Below are 21,780 nucleotides of genomic sequence, written 5' to 3'. Positions count from 1 at the left end.
TCTTCTGGAAGGGGAAACCAGTGCCAGCATTGGTTTTGCCATCAAGAATATGCTCATTAGTCAACTTAGAATTCCCCATGGGCATCAACAAACATCTTATGACCCTCTGGCTCAGCAACAACCAGTACATCACTGTATCAATGCATATGCCCTGATGCTGACAATGTCAATGAACACTTTTGCTCCAATTTTGACCGTGTTCTCACTAATATTCCCAAGGAGGACAAAATTATTGTCCTTGGTGACTTCAATACTAGAAACAAGTGCAACCTGGAACTCTGGAGTGGCGTCATTTGGAAGGAAAGAGTAGGAAAAGCCAAGTCAATGGCATCCTTTTCCTAAGCAAATGCACAGAGCATGATCTTGTCAGTATCAAATACATTATATTTCAAACAGTTTTAATACACTTGAAATGGATGAGCTCTTAAATATTTCTGAAGCTTCGCTTATTATCTTTTTTAAAATGTGCATTTTATACTTATATTTATGAGAAAAGATTCCCTACAATCTAAAAAAAATGGTGAAATTTTCCAGCCTCTGGGATGGGGTTCACAGAGATGCAAGTCTCTCTCCCTCTCTCACCCTCCAATCTTCCTTCCTGAAAAGGTAGCAATTGGGTGCTTAGGCAGATATAATTGTTGGCGTGCTATGGGTGCTATGGAATTCTATAGTGCAACGTGCATGACCATAAATGCACAACCCCCTAGCTGGGAAGTAAAATGTTGATATAAAGGGATGGTCTCCAGCCAAGACATAAAAGTGGCTGCTCCTTAGCATTCCCATTCTCAGGGAGAGGCTCACTGGGACAGGCTCACTGACAGGTTTGCCTGATTAATTGTTGCCATTGCAGAAACAGCTGATGAAGCTGAGTGCAAGCTGGTGTGGGAGTGCCTGTGGGCATTTTTACACATGCTCCAGGGGTGGAGTAGGGGGTGCTTTAATTAGAATGGCTCCAAGAGACATTCTAATTAAAATGCCCACAGTGTCTTGTGTATCAGCGTCCTGGCACGTCACAACAGTAGCAGGGGCATTTTAACTAAAGCTCGAACAAGTTTTAGTTAAAGCGCCCCTACTGCCATTTTGAAAAATAGGGACACTGACATGAGATGCAGGCTAGCTGAAACACACTAATTAGCATGCTCCAGTGGGCTCAAGTCTGCTTTGACATGCTGTAATCACAATGCATTGGAACAGCCCCCCTGCATTTGTAGACCTTGTGAGCCAGGAACTTTAAAGGGCTGCTGATGTTCAAGCCCTTAAAAAGGCTGCACCAACTTGAGTACCAGCAGCCCTTTCAAGTTCCCAGCTTACGGACAGCCTCATTACCCTTGCTACCTGATCAGCCCCTGCTGCTGCTGTGGCCCAGTGGCAACTGGGACAGGGCTGTCTGCAAGCCAGTTACTGCAGGGTCCCTGACTGCTCCCTGCTGGGCTTGAAGGCAAAGAGAGAACTGAGCACTGTGCGACTCTGCAGGTCAGAAGGACCTGTCCACACATTACACTTGTTATTCACAGACAGACAATGAAGTTGCTGTTTGAAACAACAACTTCTTTGTCATGGATCTGTGGATTTTTTAGCACAACAAACAGCAAGAACATGAGGGCAGCTGCTTTTTCTTGCACTTAAACAGTTGATATGGTGCAACAAATATAAATGTCTGCTTATACCCTGGGATGTTCTTACATCACCCTGTTGTGTTCCCTCCGCTTCCAGCCCTCTTTGACCAAAAGGAAGACTCAGGCATAAACACCTTTAGTTAACAGCCAAACAGATGACCACTTAAGATTTTACATTTAAAATGTACAAAGGGATTGCTGTGGACACTTGCCAGGCTGAACCACTATTCACTAGCTGCAGGAGCTGAGTGCAAGAGATGGATGCTCACAGTAAGCTTCAGCGTAGATAAAATACTGGTAACATAATAACCAAATATAGCTTGCTAAATCTCATAATGTAGTCTATTTTAATATTGTTCCAATTACAGATTAATGTTCTGATCCTCCAAATGTTTATCCTTATATAAGGGCCTGTATTTGCCTAAATTATCCCACTGTAAGACTCTACACCAGGGCATGAAATTAAATCCATATCAAGTGTCCACAGGATCAAAGCTCATTTTTTGTGTTACATTCATTAGCTGTGGAGATGATGAAACTTCACTGTATGGTACAAAATTGTGATTTCAAAGCAGCCTTTTGCTTCCAATTATTATTTTAAGTAATTTGCAAATAATAGCACATTATAAGTTCAAAATCTCAAATTTAAGCAACAAATGTTAAATAGTTCCAAAATTATGGAAAAAGTGAAAATTATTGATGTTTAAATGAATGCTTTCCTTCTGGAGAAAGAAGTCCTAGTTCAGAAAGAATATCTATAGTACTCTTCCAATTACAAAACAAGTAAAAGGAGGTATTTTGGGCTTTATCATTAATATTTAAAATAATTAGTTTTATCCAGTTAGAATATTCTTACTCTCAACCTAAAAACAAAAATTACAAAAGTATTATGGAAACTGATATTAAAAAAGTTTCTACCAACTAAATTACTGTCATCAATACATTAATGGTATTTGTGCGCCAAAGCCCCAAAATCCTTATATATCTTTTATTTATCTAACAGAACTGAAGAGCATGCCAGGCACTTCACAGAAGAAAAAGCAGGATAAAATCCCTGACTCACAAAGCCTACAATGTAGGTTTTAGACAGGCCAATGTGAGTCTTAGGGAATGACAGACAGTATAGAAATGAAGTGATAAGAAAAGATGATGGTTGCAGCAACACAATCATGGCATTAACTAGCTTAGTAGGTCTGAAAATTGTTAACATATAAAAATAAGGTGAGACAAAAAAATAAAAATGAATAACCATATGGGCTTTACACATACTGGCCACATCCAGCTGTGGAGGGGGGTGCACTTGTAGTGGCAAAAACAGAAGCGGCACAAATTTGTTCTGTTACTTTTTGCTGCAGTGCACATCCCTGTACATGTGCTTTGTGGAGGGGCAAATTGTCCCACTTTGGGAAAAATGCCCATGCCCAGCTCCTTCCAACTCCTGGTGTACTGGAGAAGCTAGGGCACAACTGAAGGAGCGGAAACACTCTGGGCAGCAGCTAGAGTATCTCCCTAGAGAACTAAGCCCCTGTGTCTTTGGACACACATTTCTGTTGTGTGCGCCACACCGTGTTTATTTACCTGGGTTTTTTTTTTTCCTACCAGGATTTCCCGGTAGTAAATTTTGGCCCATGCTGCAAATTTGCAGAGCAGGGCACATTTTAACATTCTGTGCACATGGTTTGTGGCGCCACAACGTGCAAGCCCCTGATTGCATGGATGCGGCCATTGACATTTCAAGCGAAATTTAAAACAAGGAGGAAATGTACCACAGTAACTCCTGTAAACAGCTTTGATTTACAGGGTTGTATGAACATAGTTGAGTCCAAATTAGGTCTCGTTTCATTTTAAGCAAAGGTATAGTTTTGAACAAAACAAAATTAGTTTGATTTCAAGTACATTCTTTATAATGGAAGGGAAGGTAGAAGTACACCTTATAAACTAACTGAATCAGAGATGAATAAGCTTTCTCGAGCAACAGCTCACTTCATCAGACGCTACCTCTTTTTATAATGGAGTTACAGTACATCCCCAGTTATCTAAATGTCATCTTTCTTTACTAACTTGTAACTGCTGGTATTGTATAACTTTTTAAGTTTTATCTAATACAGTACTGTATCTCTACTCTTAAGTTTGATACAGTATTGTATCTTTTAATTATTTTGTACACTATTCTCTTTTAAACATTATTTAATATAATACATATGTTTATTCATAGGTTTGATATAATAACATTTAACTGTTGGTGTTGCATAGCAAGCTGCTCTCCATTAAGTTTTACATATTTAATATCTCTACTGTTAAATTTGATTTTACATTTTGCATCATGTGTTAGTATGTACAACTCTTCACAAGATTCTGTTTACACTTACCTGTATGATTTCAGTTACCTGAAGGGCTTTTTGGCACATGCTGTCCAAAGGGGCTTGGATAACCATGGCTATACTACATACTTTCTAAAACTGTTACTACATATTAGTGCAATGGTTATTATCGTATATTGCAAAAAATAATTTCTGAAAATACTAATGGGTGTATTAATAACTACATTTGTGTATTGTTATATTACTAGTATCACTAAGTAACCAATTTCTATATATTGAGCTATGACAGGAGGGAAAAAACTACTGAAACTTGACACTAAAATAGTAGCAAGAACCCCTCACCTTATAGTAGGCTTTTTCAGTTTGCATGCATTGAGAAGACTCACAGACCTGCTTAATCCATGACTGAGAGATGCATAAACAAAGCAGAATACAAAGTAAATGCTACAATAAAACCATGGAAGAAGACACATTCAAAGAAACTTATGCAAGACACATAATCACACACATTCAAGATATGAAGTTACATGCAAAACTAAAGTAGCGTGACATTTACTAATTCCTCAGTCAGATGTTTAATCAGTCCAAGCTATATGTTCAGAGTCCAACAATGTGTCTTTTAATGACAAGAATGATGGCAAAGTAAAAGGGGTATCACAAGAAGCAGATTGAATAACCACACTAGAAGACAATTTTTCTACTACCTTAGTAAGGATAAGTATAAGAAAAAAAATCAGTCATTTTATATACACACACCATAGTTATGCAAAATGGTTTGAGATGTCTAAGATGATTAATTAGCGAATATAGGTATCAAATTGTTTTTATAAAAGATGCTGTTTTTGTTGAAGTCCTAATGTTTAAAACCACATTGTTTTTAAGGAAAATTCCCATTGGGGAAAATATTCTGAAATTAAACAAATGTTGTCAATTTTCTGGACTTAATTTTCTCATTTCAAAATTTCACTTTTGAAGGAGTCAAACTGTTTCATTACAATTCAAAACATTAGACAGTGACCTAAAAAAGAAGAAGTCAAGATGTTCCAAATCAACAGTATGGAGAGGTCTTGAATGATTTTAAAAATACTATAAAACCCCATTATCATCAGTTATTAAAACTATAAATGTTATCCACAATTATGTATTTTTATCCACTTTTTAAATTTTACATGACCTCTCAAAACCTCTAAGAAATGTTGGAAAATGAAAATAAATCTGCCTCTTCTTGGCTCACTCAATCACCCCTAAACAGAAGGCTTGCCATAAGAAACAGAGAGGCTTAGAGGGATGTGGCAGAAGTCCCTCCTTTCCCATTTCAGTGACCCAAAGAAAGAGTTTCTTCATCCTAAACTGGAATGTTTGATAAACCAGTGAATATTTACACCAGATACACATATTTCAAACTATTCTGGAAGTCTTCAGCTAATGCAAAATTAGTAGAGAAGCTGGAAGTTCTCTCTACAATTTGTCTGTTCTTATTGTAATGATGACTGACACAAGACAAATAAGGAAACTAAGGGTGCATCCACACACGCAGGCACATGCGCTTCCGGCAGCTCAAATAACAGCGGCACAAATTTTTGCCAGAGATTTGTACTTCAGCACACATGCATGAACGTACACTTTGGAATGGGGTAAGTTATGCTGCTTGGGGCAAACTGACCCTGCCCAGCTCCTCCCAGATCTTCAGCCAGGGGGAGCTGAAAGCTGGGGCCAGCACCTGTGCTGGCCCCAGCAGTATAAAAAGCTGCCCTGGCCAGCAGCTCAGGGCTACTTGCCCTCAGGAGCCTGAGGTCCAGCCAGGTGATATCTGGGGCTCTTTGGGCCAGCTGGACTGTGGAAGCAGCCATAACAGAGTGGTCCTTGCACCCTCTACAGCAGTCTGGCAGTGGGGGCTGCTGCCTGGCTGTTACCTGCTGCCACCTGCAACAGCATGTGGCCCCACGACTGTGTGCCTGCCAGACCCAGATGGGGACCACAAGGCTGCCTGGCCTGTGGTATGGTCACTGCAACAGAGCCTCCTGTACTTCTGGGCCAGCTGCCAGTGGGCCGTGTCTGCACAGGTGGATTTTGGACAACGCTGCTGTCATGTCTTCTGGTGCCCCTGCCTTGCTGTCTGGGCAGCTATTGCTCTGGAAGATGTGCTCATGGCAGTGGCCCACTTTTAATTGTTAAAGCTTGTCCTCCTGGCCCCAAATGGCCAGGTCAGCCACCTCGTCTGCCCTCCAGCTAGGTCTCCAGTGCTGGCCCTGGGCAGGCTCCTCTGCCTGGGTCCCGCCACATGCCTCACCAGCAGAGATCCTGGTGTTCCCTGTTTAAAAATTGCAAATTCTCTGATAAAGAGCCCCAAATTCCCTCATTAAAATACCCAAAATCTGTGTTCTTCTGCAATTAAAATGAAGTGCCACTATATATAGAGATCAGTTGGGCAATATTTTATTGATATACTTACAATTCTACATCAATTTGGAAGCCTACCAGTGCCTCTATCACGATAATAAAATGCATTCTGCTAGACAGCAGTGGGATACGACTGCCCTGCCTCTGCCCACACCCTTGCCCTTCTCTCCCAACCCACAGCCCCATCGGTGCCTCTCACTCCTGACCCGCAGCTCCTGCCTGCCCCCACTAGCTCACTCCTAGCAGCAGCTCTGTCCCAGCACCAGGACATGAGTCCAGCTGCAGCAGTCCTACCTGCTGCTTTGTGGCTCTGAGCAGCACCAACAACCCTTATTGTTCTGCTCCCTGCGCCTGTGCCCAGGACCCAGCGATCCCCATGCTGTTCCTAGGAAGCCCTCAACTGGGACTCAGGGACTGGGCTGGGCAAGCCCCTACCCTTCAAGACAGGCCTCTCCCTGCACAGGCTGCTCTATGGGGGCAGGAAAGCTCTAAGCCTAGTTCTGGCAACTTCTCCTACCCTGAGCACTCCCCCAACCCTGAACCCCATCTCTCTCTCATACACACCCTTGCTGCCCCTCTCCCCCTCCTCAGCCCATCACACCCCAAGTGAATCTGGGACCAGGAGCACTCCCCAGGCTGGGGCCACATATCCCAGTACCAGTGTGGGCATGGGGCAGGACTGTAGTGTGGCCATGGGGGTGGGTGTAAGTTTTATGGGAGAAGTGTAGGGCTTGTGTGGGTGTTTGAGGGTGTGGGGTTTGTGAGTGGGTATGTGGGTAGGGGGGTCGTTGGGGTGGTTTGTGGGGTTTGTGAGTGTATTGTGCAGGGCTGGGGGTGTGAGGGGACTGTGAGGAGGTAGGTGGCTGTGTAGTGGTGGGGGGGGGGACACCTGGGTTCACCTGGGTTCCTGGCATGCACTCCAGAGCCACATGCCCTTGGACTGGACTGGGTCCTGCCTCCCTGAAGCCAGCCCAGCCTGACAGTGCATGGGGCACACGGAGGCGGGACCCAGCCCAGCCCGAGGGTGCACAGTTCTGGCATGTTGTGCTAGAAGCCCAGGTGACAGGAAGAGCTGGCCCAGTTCTGCTTGAGGGCACACGCCAGCAAGCCAGGCCTACACCATGTGCAGATGTCGGTTTAAGGCAGTGACGTGGGCTGACAGAGGTCTCTGCCAGGAAGAGAGCATGAGCGCCCCGATGGCTGTTGCTCCTGTGGGGGCGGGGAGGGGGTGTTGTGTGCACGCAGGGGGAAAGGCGGGGATGGGATGGGCCCCACCCTAACAGTCTCCCACCCCCATGTCCCTGCTTACCAGGGACAGAGCTTGGGTCTGAGCCGCTGCTGCAGCCTTGTCCCGCTCCTATTTGCTCCAGCATGCTGAGGCAGCATGCAAAAGCAGCAGGGGCACATGGCAACCATAGAGACACTACGGCTGCATGCTAGAGTGCCTCTCTGGAGGACCCAGCATCTGGTTGCACGGCTTCTTTTCAGAGTGGGGGGTTTGTTTTTTTTTGTTTTTTAATACTGGGATTTCCCAGTATCAGAATTAGATATGCAGCATGGAAAACATTTTTTTGTTCCCAATGTGCCTCTTGTGGTGTCTCAAACTGCTTTGAGATGCTTCAGTGGGCACACGCTTGGTTGTTTGGACGTGGACTAAGTGTTTTTGCTCAATTACAGGAGAAACCTGTGCTCCGTTAGCCTGATGAGCCTCATCTGAAAAGAAATGTAGTAGATTTATTGAATTTACAAATTTTACATTAGTGTTACACTATTGGCTTTAATGTAGTTATTTTTGATGTGTAAAAGCCTAAGGGGCAATTTCTTTGGAATTTTTTTCTTATTTCTTATTTCTTTGATCCTTAAAAGTCTACCCATCTCTCCTAAATAAAGCAAGAAACAGAAATCCAGCACTCAAGTTCAAAACTGCATTATTCATGGGTTCAAAAATATGCATAACAAATTTATCAAAACAAATTACTATTTAATTTTAAACTGTATATAATATTGCTAAAACTCTAACTGGTTAGTAAGGGATATTGATGTTAGTCCTGTTGGTCTGAAAGCATAGGCAGACAAAACTCTTGGGACAGAAGTGATATCTTTTTATTAGACCAACTAAATAGTAGCAAAAAGAAAGAAAGAATTTTTTTTGCTACTATTTAGTGGATCTAATAAAAGATATCATCTCTACTGCAAGAGTTTTGTCTGCCAACTGGTTAGGTAAAATATTCACAATATTCACTATAAATATTCCCCCTCCTCATCCTCTACATTAATTAAAACAGGTTCAAGAATTCTTATACAACTTTTATTGAATTATGCTGTGTGCATCTACATGTGCAGTTGATGTGCACTAAAGTTGCTGTGCAGTACCCGCTTGGTACTAGGCTCACAGGCAGTTTCTGCACAATTCTGGGCGCCGCACTTCAAGAGGGATGTCGACAGCATGGAGAGGGTCCAGAGGAGGGCCACTCGTATGATCGGGGGACAACAGGGCAGGCCCTATGAGGACAGGCTGCGGGACCTGAACTTGTTCAGCCTCCAAAAGAGAAGGCTGAGGGGGGATCTTGTGGCCTGTTATAAACTAGTCAGGGGGGATCAGCAGGCATTGGGGAAGTCACTGTTTCCCCGAGCACTGCCAGGAGTGACCAGGAATAACGGTCACAAGCTGGCAGAGGGTAGATTTAGGTTAGATACCAGGAGGCGCTACTTCACAGTCAGGGCAGCTAGGGTCTGGAACCAACTTCCAAGAGAAGTGGTGCAGGCTCCTACCCTGGGGGTATTTAAGAGGAGGTTAGATGAACATCTTGCTGGGGTCATTTGACCCCAGTATTCTTTCCTGCCACGGCAGGGGGTCAGACTAGATGATCTACTCAGGTCCCTTCCAACCCTACAAACTATGAAACTATGAAAGTGAGACACCCCCCCTGCCCCATACACACACACACTGTCCAGGGCTGACTGGGAGAAATTTGTTCCCGATCAGCTGTCTACACACACACACTACTATACATTTAATCTAGTCCCTGTATTTCTTGGTGCTAGGAAACAGCACATCAGCCTAATTTAGTGTAGTAAATGCTGTGCATGTGCAGACACTGATTCTTTACTGTGCAGTAGACTAATCTATTGTCCAGTAAACCATTTTGTGTAGACACGCCTGCCTACAAGCAAGAAATATTATCTTTTATTGCTAGGGATGCAGTAAAATTAAACAGTAATTTTAACAGAGTTCAATTTAAAAACACTTTTTATTCAGGATATTCAAATCTGGAAAATGTATTTGAGGCTTCATATGCATTTTGTATGTATGCCAGTTATAAAATCACTGCTGTCCTGAGTGGAGAATGTAGAATATTAATTCTAAGAGACCGGCCAGTTTCCTAAAGACCATACATTCCTTGTTTTGAAGAACAGGAATTTATCATATTAAAGGCATGTAATTCTATCTACAAACCAGACTTCTTGTAGTATGTCTCCTTTTGATTACCACACTCAGTTTTTCACCATTGCTGTACCTTACAATTTGTTCAGACAGAAAGAATGAGTAATTGTCTCCTTTTGAAAGCCAAAGTAAATGCTATTCTATGCACTGCAGCAGCATCCCTACTGAGCAAGGTATGGTATGCATTCTTCCCCGCTACATTTTTATCCTCTTTTCTTTGAACTAATGACAAACAAAGCTATCCCATATCAATCACAAAAATCTAGATTTTATTTAGTGGTACAAAGCATTGCTACTGTGCACTGGATTGCTTCCAGAGCCATAATTTGTATTTAGCACTGAACTTCAAGCAACATTACAACATAGGGATAAAAATACCTGCTGTTTCTACATACCGAATTACTCTCATATTCTGAATTCAAATTTCAAATAATTATGACATGGATGTTAACACAATATTCAGAATAACTTGGACAGCACTCCAAATCCTCCTATTCAATATTCCCAAATGACTTCCCTATTCATACTGTAAAAAAATACTAAGTATGTTGCATTTATAAGATCCTCAGAATAAAGATGATAAATTTCTCCTCATCTTTCTGGGCTGGCTACAGAGAAGTGCTGAGCACTCTGTAAAGTCAACAGTAGTTAACGGGGCTCAGCAGCATGCAAGATCAAATTCTAATTAATAAAGTAAGCCTCACAATCGAGTGATCAGGGCAGATCCAGAGGGGGTGTAGTGGTCCAGCTGCATCCCTGTTTTGAATTGGACTGTACCATGGGAAGCTCTTGGGGACATTCTGAAGTCCCTAAAACTGGTGAAAATCTCCCCTCCCTTCTGCTTCTTGCTCAGAGGGGTAATACACCTTCCCTTTTCCTTCTCCTCACCCCACTTCCCCTGCCTGATGCTGCTGCTTTCCTTGCTGTCCCTGGGATGAGGGAAGCACCAGAGGGGCTTCCTTCCTGATCCATCCAGGCTCTGTGGGGGCTGTGTTCAGTTAGGACAGAAACACTGGGAATAGGGGTGGGGGGGGAGGCTTCCCCTTCTCTGCCCCTGCTCCTGGGGGACCATGCAGGGAGGAGGGAACTATTCCCATCACTCCCAGGTGCTTCCCCCACTCCCAGGACATGAGAAATTGTTTAATTAAAAAAAAAAACACGCTGCATATTTAAAATAGGTATTAAAACAATTCTTTTATAGAAATATTGCGAGAAGTTACTTCTTAAGTTATATAAGTCCTTTTATTATGTAACGCTCATGTGCTCTATTAACATATCCATCAAGCTACTGGAATTCCTAAATTTACTAGTAATAGAATATTTTTTAATTCTTCAGTATGAAAAGCACTATGTAGGTAGATAACTATGCATTGTCCAGTGTAAATCGACACAGAATACTGGTTCTTTTAAATACCTCTTATTTACCTGAATCAAAGACTGATTTGAATTGAAGATGACCCCCAATAATAAGATTCTAGATAGATAAAATGTATAAATTTGTAAGAATTTTCCATGTCTAGAATCTAATTATCGGAGGGTCATCTTAAATTTCTGTGTCCCCCACCACTGCAGCTGTGGCGGGGCATGGGCAATGGCAAGTGAACTGGCCTGATGCCTGCTGCTTGCCACCTGTCACCCCCACCACTTTCCCACCCTGGTGCCTGACATCCTGATGACTGTGTACCCCACATACCTCTACAGTGCCTGGACCTCCTGGCACCTGTGCCCCCCTAGTGCCTAACCTCCTCACTTGATTCTGTTCTTGCCTGCTCGCCCTGTGCCTGCACGCCTGGCACCTGCCCTCAGCACATATCCCCCGCCTTGGTGCCTCTGCCCTCCACCATGCTACTTACCTTCCCCTCACAGCTCCAAAACTGGCTAGGGCCTTGCTCAAGCCAAGAGCAGGGAACACATCATTTGCTGCCCCTGGTCCCAGTCCAGCCAAGCAGCAGTTCTTGTGGCAAAGGCAGCTTCAGCATACCCCAGAGAGGCAGGGCCAGTGCAGCTACCAGCATTAACTGGCTGGGCTAGAGCCCAAGGCAGCATGTGCTACATGCTCCCTGCCCTGGCCAGAGCTGCAAGGGGGAGGTGGGGGGCACCAGCTGTAGCACTGACTCAGGTTCAAGTAAATACAGCACTTCTACAAGAGTGTACCTCCTTCCCAAACTTACTTGAACCCAAGATGAGGGGCTTTCCCACCATGTTCAATGGGGGAATCATAGAACCATTGAGAAGTAGGGTTGAAAAGGATGGCTGAAGGTCATTTAGTCCAACTTCCTGCCTGAGGCAGGACTGTCCCCATCTAAACAATCCCAATATACACCATCTTCTAAACTCCATAAGATTACTATTAAGCCTGACACAACACAGACCTAACAGCCCAACCTGCCACAAGTAAAGCAGGGGGAACCAGGGCAGCCAACATCCTGGCTCCATGAAATGCTGTCAATATAGGTTCAAGAGGTCCTGGATAGAGAGCAATGCCACCCCACCCCACCTCCACTACAGAGGAAGGCAAAAAACCCCGCAGTCTGTGCCAATCTGACCACTGGATAAAATTATTTTCTGACCCTAAATATGGTGATTGGTTTGACCCTGAGGGGCAATACCCTCCTGCCAGGAACACCCCACCTGAAGTCCCTCTTGGCTGGAGCCAACACCCTATGCACCTGAGGAAGGCTTAAAAACATCCCGACACATACAGGGGGAAAAAAGGGAGGGAAGGAGGAGGGGAGAGGGGAAGAAACAACCAGCAAAGCCCAGAGACATGGGAAATACCCATAGTAGAACACTGGAATAGCTATGCCTAGATCATCCCTGAGCTGTGGCCATCCAACCTCTTCTTGAACACCTCCAATGACAGAGTACACAATTTCCCTAGACCATCTATTCTACTGCCTCACTATTCTCACAGTGAAGAAGTTTTTCTAGATATCCAATCTAAACTTACTTCACAGCAACTTCAAGTCATTAGTGTACATCCTCCTCTCTGCAAGAGAGAAAAGGTGCTTTCCCTCTTCTTTATGGCATTCCCTCTTCTTTATGACAGCCCTTCAAGTATTTGAAGACTGATATCATGTCCCCTCTTAAGATCGTTTTCCACAAGCTGAGCATAACTAGCTCCTTCAGCCTCTCCTCATGTGATTTTCCTTCCAAATCCTTGATCATCTTTGTTACACAAGAACCTGCATACCAAATACTCACACCAGGACCCTTTGTACATGCATGCACACATGTATACAGTTTGCTGCTCCCTAGCTTCCTCCTTCAGTGAACTCCCTAAGCAAACTCCTGTTCACACAAAGTTCACTAGAGTCTGCCTTTTTATAGCGGAAAAAACCTCACCTTGGATTTCAGTAAATGCAATATGATGCTTTGCAAGGATTACAGGAAGAGATGATGCCCAGAGATTGTGAGGAAAGGTGTGACAGAATGTCTAACTCATGCAGAATCAGGAATGCACAAGGTGACTGTAAATGAAGTTAGGACCACCTCCTTCTTGATCTTTAAATTCTATCCTGCACTTCTAGAGACAGATCACAAGATCATTTATGTATATAGATGAAGGAAAAAATATTCCTGCCTTCTGTTTTGTTTACAGTTACCCTGAGCAAATCTTTTTTCCCCCCTTTTTAATGCTGGGATTTAAAAAACTAAAATAAAATAACCTGAAAATCCAGTACATCCAAAATCACTAATACTTTACTTCTGCAACACTCAAGTGTTTTTTTAATGCAAATTTTCTCATCTTCCTTCAAACATTCAACTACCATTAACATTCTTTCATATTTACCTTCTTGCCCTATCAGCAAAACTGGTTCTTGCAAACCCAATAAACCTGCAGCTACAGCGAGCCCCCCGGTAACAGATGTTCAACCCATTTGAGTCAGGTAGAAACAACAGTCTGATGGCTACTGATTGCATTTTTGGTGGTATAGAGTATGAGTTGCTTTGTAATAACAACTTGAGCCCCTTTCACAATGAGAGTGGCTAATGGCACAATACCTGTTTTCATCTCACACCTAACAAAAAGAGTTCCCTTTACAAATATACATCAGTTGTAGGTACATCAATATTTCATCTCTACAACTTGCCTTTATTGTTAACTGGGAGCATCACTACTACTTAAAACTGGATGGGAACACAGGAATCAGAGGAATATTCAAGGAAAAACTGACTACATAAAATCTTATTTTACCTGATCTTTGACAACTAAAGAGCATAGCAGATTAAGACTCACTGGGTGCATCCACACACCCAGGCACGTGCACTAGCAGCAGCTCAAATAGTATCAGCACAAATTTGTGCCAGAGATTTGTGCCTCAGCACACGCGCACGAACATGCACTTTGGTGTAGGATAAACTGGGCCACTTGGGGCAAACTGACCCTGCCCAGCTCCTCTCAGATCTTCAGGCAGGGGGAGCTAGAGGCTGAGGCCAGCACTTGTGCTAGCCCCTGTGGTACAAAAAGCTGCCCTGGTGAGCAGCTCAGGGCTACTTGCTCTCAGGAGCTTCTGAGGCCCAGCCACTTGGTATGTGGGGACACTAGCCCCTGTGCCAGCTGGACTGCCGCAGCAGCCCTGACCTAGAGTGGCCCTTGCACCCTCTATCCACTGCAGCAGCCTGGCAGTGGGGGCTACTGCCCAGCTGCGACCTGCTGCCACCTGAGACAGCATCTGCCCCCTTAGACCTAAGGCCCCATGACTGTGTGCCTGCCAAACCCAGATGGGGACCACACGGCCGTCTGGGCTGTGGTATAGGCACTGCAGCACAGCTACCTGCACCTCTGAGCCAGCTGCCAGTGGGCTGTGGCTGCACAGTTTGCCTTCATGCAGCACTGCTGTCATATCTTCAGGTGCCCCTGTCCTGCCATCTGGGCAGTTATCACCCAGAAGAAGTGCTCATTGTGGTGGCCTGTTTTGAACTACTGAAGTGTGTCCTCCTGGCCCCAAATAGCCAGGGGATCAGCTGCCTCGTCTACCCCAACCTGGGTCCCTATTGCTGGCTCTGGGCTGGGCATGCCTCTTCCCTTCCAGGCTGGCCTCCCCCTGCAGTCTGCTCTATGGGGCAGGAGGCTTCCAAGCCCAGCTCTAGTGGCCACTTCTCCCTCCCCCGAAATCTCTCCCTTTCTCTCACACACACCCCTGCTGCCGTCACATAAGAACACAGACCCAACTGCCACTTCAATCCCCACCCCACCACCCATTGCCCACCCGCACCCCTTCCAGGGGCCGTGCACCATGGGGGAGGGGGAGAGGGGCATGTGGCAGGGGTCCCCCTCCACTACTCCTTCACACACAACCCCCACCCTCCAAAAATCCCCCCCAGCAGTGCTGCATGATCCCTCTTGCTGCAGCGATGCACAAGTGATCCACTCCCACCTCTGCCACATAAACCCCACTACTGGCACTGCTGTGCCCAGAAGGCTCACCCACCCCTTCCAGTACATGGGCAACAAGCTCACAGGGCTCACTCCCTCTGAGCTTACCTATGTCAAAGACCTAGACTGCTGCAGGAGCAGAAGTAATGAGGGGAACAGCAGTTGGGTAGTACCCTGAGGCTGCACATTAACCCCTCATGGGCTGGATGCAGCCCATAGGCTACCAGTTGGACAATCCTAATATAAAGTATTTGCTAATCATTGTGAAATACATTAACTTCCCTAAACAACCAAGAATATTTTACTTCTACATAAAATCATCTGAATGAGAGAAATAAAGCAATAGTCATGTAAATCTTTGTGACCATACTACTAACTTTCCCTATATTTCATTTCTTCCACTGCCTATGACATAGAATCCTGGAACCACATTTTAGGATGTCATGAAACAACAAAGTAAAAAGAGTCTCCTTTTAACCTCTTGGTAGATTGCAGAGGGAAGAGAACAACACATAAATATAGACAAAGTATTATGTACTCCTTTAAAAATTACTACAATAAGATTAATCCTGATCAATTCAGCATGAGAAGAGAGATGAAATTTCAGTACTGCATTTACCTGAATTGAAAACAACCAAGTTAAGACAACACCCTAATAATTAGATTCTATACCTGGAACATTATAAATGTATTAAATCTTAAATTAATTTTCCTCCACCCCACAAGGCAAGAGCAGAGGGTAAGTGGGAGGGAAAGCAGCAGCAAGGGAAAAGGCAGCCTGAACCTCGCCCCTTGCCTCCCCCAGGTGCTTATGCCCCTTGCACCTTCCCTCCCCCCTGGTGCCTGCTCCACTGTCTGCCACCACTTACTCTATGCAGCAGCTCTGGCTCCAGCTCCATCCCTGATGAGGTAACACAAATGGCAACAGTTTTGGCCCTGGGCTGGAGCCAAAGCCACAGCAGCATCCCTGTCCCTGAGTGGTCTCTCCCACACTCCCCTAACTCTGTACCACGTGGTCTCCCCTGGGTTGGGCCTGGAGCCATGGCCAGAGCAGGTGTCTACCGTGGGCTGCTACTTAAATCTAAGACATGGCTTCCCCCCATCCCTATGTTGAATGGGGAGAATGAACCTCATCTTGGATTCGAGTAAATACAGCACTTCTACAAGAATGTAACTAATTCAAGTTTTAATTATTTAAACAATTACTTTGTCATTATCTAGAGAGAAAAAATTGCACATGTAAGTTCTAATCAGAGATAAACACATGAGATTTGCTATTTTCTCAATTAGTTTAATAACGTTTCTGGTTTAAACCAACCTTTTTGTTGCTGGCGATACAGTTTCCTTTCTGGTTCCTGATGGGGAAGGTAGAGAGCCACTTGGTTTCTTTGGTAACACAGTTCCATTATTAACAGTTGTCCTTAAAGGCAGTGTTTGTACCAGGGGTCTTGCTGTAAGGCAAGTAGATGATGAAGTCACAGTCTACACTGAATTGTATACACTGAATAAGTATAACATCTTTATAACTGCAGACAACAAAAATGTAACATACTTCAGAAATACCTCTATAATGTGTTTCCTTTGTTTCATTATACTGGGGACTTAAAACTTACAATGGATAAATTAACTAAATCTGCAGCATAGGCTTATTATTAAAAGGAAGTAATCTTGCAAGAAAGTATGAGTTTGAGTTCAAACTGAATATAAACAAAACTATCAAAAAGTTCAGCTTGACTAATATACTGCATTCAAATATGTCTCATTACAATGAACCTACTGTTCTAGAATTCTGGAATTCTATTAGCTAAATCTCTCACGTAAGAGGCAAATCTTTTTTTATCATCAAAGATATTCCTAATGACATCTGTAAAGTAACCTTGGTACTGCTTAGGGGCTCAATTCTGCAACCTCTCTCACATGGTTGCAATGCTACTTGATTACTTGCATGTGAAAGTGCAAAAATAACTACACCTGTCAGCCCACTATCCTAAATTAGACCACTCTTCAAAAATATACATCCATATCCCACATTGATGGAGTTCAACAAAATGCCAGAAAGGAGAGCAGGAAGCCTTTTAAAACTCTTCCACAAAGATGCTATTAGTTAGTACTTAGGTAGCCAAACTCCCCAAGGCCTATAGATTTTATTTTAAAAAGCACATTTTCAAGAAATATAAGGCTTCACATCTGATATTTCAGAAAATAAGAAAATACAGTTTTAAAGTGAGGAAGTGCTTGAAATAACAGAATTGTAATATAATCAATCAAGATGATCCCATTTATATCATCCTAGCCAAAAGCAGTCTCCTAAAACTCTATTATATACACACAACATGCATAATTAATTTTGATACAGTTTTTAAGAAGTTTCATTCAAATATACTACATACTAGTTGCAAAAAGTCAAACAATTGTTCAGTTGTGAATAATAGAAACTTGAGAGGTAAGTAAGGTTGTAATACAGTTAGTGAAAATATTTAAAACAGAATCTTTTAACTCCACAGTTATTATACCTGATTCTGTTTGTTTCTATAAATACTTAGTTCATAGATAGAAATTTTCTGCACAAGTTTTTCAACCTCTTTTGCCAAACGTTCATGGCAGGATGAGCAGTTTCTGGGAGGGGGTATAAAATTCCTCAGATCCCAGCTGCATGACAGTAAGAGCCAAATGGTGCCCTGGAACTGTCCTGATCCACATCGTGGGGACTGAACACAGTGAGGCTGTTTCCTTGGCCCTGGTTTAAGTTGTGGGGCTCTTGGCCTGATGCCAACAATCAGCTGATTTACCTTAACATCTCTGTGGCTACCTTGTTCAATTTAAGGCATCATACATGTAAGCATGTGCCCCAGACCTGGAGCTGATTGTTAGCATCTGAACTAGGGCAGCTCTGGATCCTGGTTCAAGACACAGGGCTGCCCCCAGTCCAGTAGCTGCAGCAGTGTTTCCATGCCAAAATTTGAAGACTGTGGTCTTTCCTTATTAAGTCTTTGACTAGGGTCTACATCTTCCTGGGCACATCCACATGAGACATTTACTGCACAGCTGCCTAATTACCTCTGCAGTAAAGTCTCAGCGTCTACATGTGTGGCCCTATTAGGCCACAGCAAACTAATTAACTCCACCATAGGTTAGTACTTGTAAACACAAGTACGATCCTATAGCAGCGTTGTTTAGTGTGTTGGAATGCACAAATAGATGCCGATGGGGCTGGCTGGGGCACAAGGGTGCTTCAGTGCAGGGGCTGGCTGTTGGCAAACCCCTTGTACCCCAACCAGCCCCTCCACAGCATGTTGAGCCAGGCTGGAGCAGACCCAGGCTGGCAGGATGACCTCCTGGGCTCCCTGCCAGCCAGGGCTGCTCTGACTCACCTTAATGTCCTGTGGTCCCAGGCACACATGAAATTGTCTCCTGGAAGCAATAAACTCCAGCACAACATGCATCAGAGTTTATTGTGTCACATTAATTTCATGTGTAACGTGCCCTCTGTGTTGAATGTTACCAACTACAGTGGGGCCATTATCTTTATTGGGCTATGTTATTTCTTCCCACAGACAAAAAGCAACTAACCACTTCCCCAATGAAACCTGCAGTCTTACATTTCACTTGAATCTTCAGTCTTTACTGAAAAAGTTAGGCCCAGATCCTCAAAAACATTTAATCAATATGAGGTAAATCAATACCAGCTACCATCTAAATACCTTTGAGAATTTAGATCTTAATTCTTTTCTCATGTTCTTTTGTGAGCACAAACACATCTAAAAGATTCCGAGGATGCTCAATAGGTACAATGAAATAACGAAGCATACGTAACAGCTTAATACAAATTAAACAAATCAGCCTTAAAAAAAAACCAGGGTGAACCTGCACCTGGGTCTGGATTATAGCATCCTAACATTCTGTTCTAGCTGCTAAAACATTAAGCCTGAAGGTTGGGAGTTTCTCAGTCGTTACTGTCTTGTAGACTTAAAATTTTTAAACAAGAACAAAACAAGCATTAATATTAGGGGTGTACCAATAAAGATTTTTTTGGCCGATACTGATAGCTGATTATTAACCAGCAATATTGACTGATACCAGTCCTATTCCTGATATGCAACCTGGCAGTTTGGAGAGTAGTATTTAGCCACTAAGTCTGTGGGGAGAAAGGGCATAGGGGTGCACATCAAGGCCCCCACAGAGAGGGAGGGATTGGGGCTGGGGCAGGCCCTGCCCAGTCAGGGCACGGGAGGGTGCAGGACAGAGCTGCAGACTGATCGTCCAGGGGGTGTGGGAGGGCAGCTCCCGCTACTGCATGCACCCCTGGGTGAGGCGGAGGGGCATGTGCCCGCCAGACCTGTGCTTAGGGCAAGGGTAAGGGCAGGCTGCCTGCTGTGGGCTATGGGCTGGGGCAGGCTACATTGGGGGTGGGCAGTAGTGGGGTGGGCAGCGGCAGTGCTGGGAGGGGGTGGGGCTACAGGGTGGGCTACATCCACCCAAAATTTGCCATAGCCCTGATGTGGCTCCCCCACTCCCAGCACTGCCGCTGCCCACCCCTCCCCCCATCGCTGGGAAGAGGCTGGTACAGTCCCTGGCCCCGAGACCGCAGCAGGCAGCCTGCCCTCAACCTGCACACAGATCTGGGAGGCACATGCTGCCCATGCCTCACCCAGGGGTGCACGCAGTGGCAGAAGCCACCCCCCACCCCCAGATGAGCCGCCTGAGGCTCTATCCTGCACCCTGCCCTGCTCCACCACGGCAGGGGAGTACCTGCCCCTGTCCCAGCCCCAGTCCCACTCCCTCCCTCCCTCCCTCCCCATGGGGACCTCGATCTGCCCCACCATTGATCAGTGACATTAATTGGTCACATCGGGCAAAAAAAGCTGATTACGGATAATGTCAATTTTCCTTTTATCAGTCCTAATACGCTATAGACCTATATATCAGTGCACCTTTAATTCATATATTTGTGTGCTCATTTCAGTCAATACCACATATAGAAACCTATTTCAAGCATAAAAGCTGGCACTGACTGCACTTTACAAAAACAGTAGTTACACAAATTTAAGAATGCAAGGTAAGCAAGTTTCTCAGACATTAAGAATAATTGGGTTTTATTTTTACTATAATATGCACATTAACAGATATAAATCTCTTCAGAACAAAATCCATTTATCTAGCTCAGCAAGGAAGTACTGCTTTGTAGTCATCATGTAAAAATCACTGGCCTGAAAATATATGGTTACCTAACTTTCGTTTGGCCATATTAATTCTCACAAAATTCAGTTTTTACCAGCCTAAATTCCTTTTGTAGTTTCCAGCAGATGTCCTATTGTGTTTGAAACTTATCGACAGTAGTGTTAATATGTAACAGTATACTTGTTATCTGTACCCTGTATACCACCTCCCAGATAACTTCAATTTAATGTTGGGGAATGCAATTCTAAATATAAAACTTACTTCTTTCACAGGGTCCTGAGAGGCTCTAAGAATATGAACAAGTTATTTTAAAAGCTAAATGCTCAAACAAGCAACTAAAATATTTAAATAAAAATATTTTTACTTCACATACTAGATACATACATACAAATATAAACCCATTAAAATGCTGGAATGAGTTGACTAATTAGCATTAATCTTCTCTGGATGTAATCAGAATTATGCACTGATATAGCATAAAGGTTTAGTTTCAAACCAAGCACTAGGGATGTATGCTTCTGAAGCAGGAGAATCCAAGTTAGAATGAATCCAATTGTCTCTAGAAATAGAGAGGTAGTTAACTGTTAGTCTGAAGTCAGATAGAGGTTCAATGAGACATGCACTTTTGTAGGTGACAGCCTACTTCACCACTCCATTCATGGCTTCCAACAAAGTAGATTGTTGCATAAAAAAGCTTATGCCTCTCTGTACTACTTAGTCCCTAATTTGCCATTCAGCCCCACTTCTGTCTCTATGAAGTTAGAATGGCAATGATCTGTAGCAAAGCAACAGCCTACTGATAGAATTCTGTGATGCATTATTAACACTTTTTAAATTAATCTGTCATTTACTTTGTGGCTGTTCAGTTTTTATTTATGATAGAAACCTGTTGTGTTTCTCAGAATAACTCTCACTTTATGCAGGTTCTGTATGTGCGAATTCACTTACGCGATGACCCTTTTTATACCAAAAATTTGTTATATGCAGGGTAAATTCACTCTTATGCGATTAGTGTGGCGGAAGCCTACAGTCAGCTGCTTTGTGCAGTGTATTTTGGAAGTGATGCACACCAAAATACAGTCTCCTGTGTGGGTCTGTGCTCCTCACTCGCTGTCTGCAACACGTGTTTCTGTAGTTGTCATCCCCGTTATGAAACTGCCCTGTGCTTGTGTGCACTGTCTGCTGTTGGCGAGTACCAAAATTGTCTTGTAAAAGTGGCAGAAATGGGCCTGGGGGTCAGTACAGTCGAGGTCTTGTAACAAGTAGGGATATGTTCTATTGTAAAGTAGGTTCCCTTAATGCGAATTTGAGTTATGTGCTGTTTTCCAGGAACACATGGACAGTATAAAGCAATGGAAACCTATATTGATAAAATTAAAACAGTAAAAGAACTTCAAACACGTTAGTACTGGTATTAGAAGCAGTGAATGTCAGTAACTT

The 21,780-nt window shown here is 43.8% G+C and overlaps 1 protein-coding gene across 6 annotated transcripts in view; it reads right to left on the bottom strand.

The window, feature by feature from the left end:
• Positions 1-21,780, bottom strand: part of EML1 (EMAP like 1) — a 338,018-nt gene that overhangs the window by 207,832 nt on the left and 108,406 nt on the right. For all 6 annotated transcript variants that reach the window (XM_090034008.1, XM_090034006.1, XM_090034003.1 and 3 more), the window contains one exon: positions 16,481-16,613. In XM_090034008.1, coding sequence (XP_089890134.1) covers positions 16,481-16,613 — 133 coding nt within the window. The remainder of the gene's footprint in view (positions 1-16,480; positions 16,614-21,780) is intronic.

This window comes from Crocodylus siamensis, chromosome 2 (assembly GCF_052110815.1).
Source record: "Crocodylus siamensis isolate JL-2025a chromosome 2, ASM5211081v1, whole genome shotgun sequence".
In the NCBI taxonomy this organism is placed as follows: Eukaryota; Metazoa; Chordata; order Crocodylia; family Crocodylidae; genus Crocodylus; species Crocodylus siamensis.
Note: the sequence above shows the minus strand (reverse complement) of the source record. Positions and strands in the feature narration are given on the sequence as shown.